The sequence below is a fragment of the Alexandromys fortis genome, unplaced genomic scaffold (genome assembly GCF_014885135.2).
Source record: "Alexandromys fortis isolate MF-2015 unplaced genomic scaffold, M_Fortis_MF-2015_v1.1 scaffold_407, whole genome shotgun sequence".
In the NCBI taxonomy this organism is placed as follows: Eukaryota; Metazoa; Chordata; class Mammalia; order Rodentia; family Cricetidae; genus Alexandromys; species Alexandromys fortis.
This window is the reverse complement of record NW_026068301.1, coordinates 73,440-75,708: the sequence shown is the minus strand read 5'-3', so window position 1 is coordinate 75,708 and position 2,269 is coordinate 73,440. Positions and strand designations below refer to the sequence as shown.

Genomic DNA, 2,269 nt, shown 5'->3' with positions numbered 1-2,269 from the left:
TCTTTGGTATCTTTGAGTGATTTATTAATTTCTTCTAACTTTTTGTTTGTGTTTTCTTCCATTTCTTTAAGGGAGTTTTTCACTTCCTGTTTAAGAGTCTCCATCATTTTCATAAGGTTATATTTACAGTTGATTTCTTCTACTTTTGAAACTGGTTGTACATTATCTTTTTTTAAAAGATTTACATTCTTATAAATTAAATAACACAAATCTGCTATATCAACTAGAGTCATCTGAGAATAAGGTAAGGATATGGTGGCCACACCTTTCAAACTTTTTAAGTTTCCTACCAATGACATTTTTCCACATCTCTAAACAACCAATCAAAAACAACTTGTGAATCAGCATTATTTTTTTCCATTAATCTTCACATCAATTTTGAATTGGGTCAAATGACTACATACTGATTTTCATACTAAAATATTATAGACTCAGCATTGTTATCTATAACAGATACCACAGTCTCTTTCTAACCAGAATTACAAATCTCAACATTTTTAGATCCTTACCACCTGCTATCCAGAATATCTTTTTGTGTAGTTGTTTTGTTCTCCTCACTGAATTCTGGATTACTCAATACCAAGTGCTCTAGGAGAGCAGGCACTGCAGCTTCTGCTTTGGGGAAGATATACTCTGAAGAAGCATCAGAAAATCCCCTATATCAATTTCTTTGAAATAGCAAACTTCTTACATTAGTTATTTCTGCAAAGCTGTGACAAATACCTAATATATAAAATGTGAGAAATGGCATGATTCCTATGCTCCAAATTTACTCAGGAGATTTTTTTTCTATTTCCCATGTAGATTATATCCATATATGTCTCTCTTAGGGTTCTCTTTGTTGTCGAAGTTCTCTGGGATTGTGAAACATAGGCTAATTTTTATTTGCTTCGTGTATAAAAGTCACTGATGAATGAGTACATATTATCTTTGTCTTTCTGGTTCTGAGTAAGAACCTATAATTCTGACCACAATACTGTATATTAAAACAATTCGGAGGGATCTCTATAGAGTTTTTAATTTAGTTTTATAACTGAATATATTGATCTTAAACGCATGATACTTTGTTTCAAAAAGATACAGATGGGACTAAAGAGGAAGAAAGACATTTGGGGAAAGGAAACTATAGGCGGCTGTACCTTAATGTCACTGTGACTTTCTCAGTCTGATTGTCTTTGCAATAATATATTAGCAGATGGAAACAATAAGAGTGACAGCTGGTGACTCTGCTACATCCTTCAGGGGTTTATGTCATAGCTTGTATCACTGTGGGAGGAGTATTCCAATACTGTTGACAGTAATAAGTAGCACCATCTTCAGGCTGCAGGCTGCTAATGGTGAGAGTAAAATCTGTCCCAGATCCACTGCCACTGAACCTTGAAGGAACCCCAGATTCCAAACTGGCTGCATTGTATATGAGGAGTTTAGGAGAACTGCCTGGTTTTTGCTGATACCAGGCTAACCAATTACTAATGCTTTCACTTGCCCTGCAAGTAATGCTGACTCTGTCTCCTAGAGATGCAGACAAGGATGGAGACTGGGTCATCTGGGTGTCACATATTATGCCTGTGAGTGGAAACATACATATAATATTTTTGGTTAGTCATGATAGAAATGACTTCTTTGAAGTTCCAGCTGCACTGATTACAAAAAGATAAACAAATTAACATAGTTGTCATTCCTTACCTGGGATCCAGAACAGCAGGAACACCAAAAGCTGAGGAGGATTCATGCCTATGCTGTAACCTGTTATTGACTGAATCGTAGACAGGGTGTGACCATGTTTTTAAGAAGATGTGAGTGAACAAATGCAAATCACCAGGACCTGGGCAGAGCTGAGCACAGATGCAGTAATGCTTTATCTTAGTAACTCAGCTGGTTGACCTGCAGGTGTCCCAAGCTAGACCAAAATGTTTCAGATTTTAATAAACACTGTTTTTGTTAATGTTATAGTTTATTACAAAAAGTGTTTTGATAATTTTTCCAGCAGGCCAAAAGAGATTAACACAAGTATAAAATCCTTTATTCACATCACTTCTCAACTGAATTGTTCCATTTTAAATAATGTGCTTCCTCCTGCTAGCTGCTGCTATATTCCTCCTGTATTTGGCTTGGTGGGATTGTTATGTTAAAGGATATCACTGTATCTAATACAGTGTGATTATTTCATAAAATATCTCCTCTCCTCCTTGTGCAATTTACTCGCAGATAATAACAAAGATGATTTTTATAAGAGCAATGATGCTTGTTTAAATCTATGTTTTGATTA

The 2,269-nt window shown here is 35.3% G+C and overlaps 1 gene segment (V, D, J or C); it reads right to left on the bottom strand.

Annotated features, from left to right (window-relative positions):
- Positions 1-1,246: 1,246 nt before the first annotated feature.
- LOC126495007 (immunoglobulin kappa variable 1-5-like) lies at positions 1,247-1,743 on the bottom strand. The segment is given in 2 exon segments: positions 1,247-1,566; positions 1,687-1,743. Coding segments are annotated over 2 exon segments (366 nt in total).
- Between the last annotated feature and the right edge of the window lie 526 nt (positions 1,744-2,269).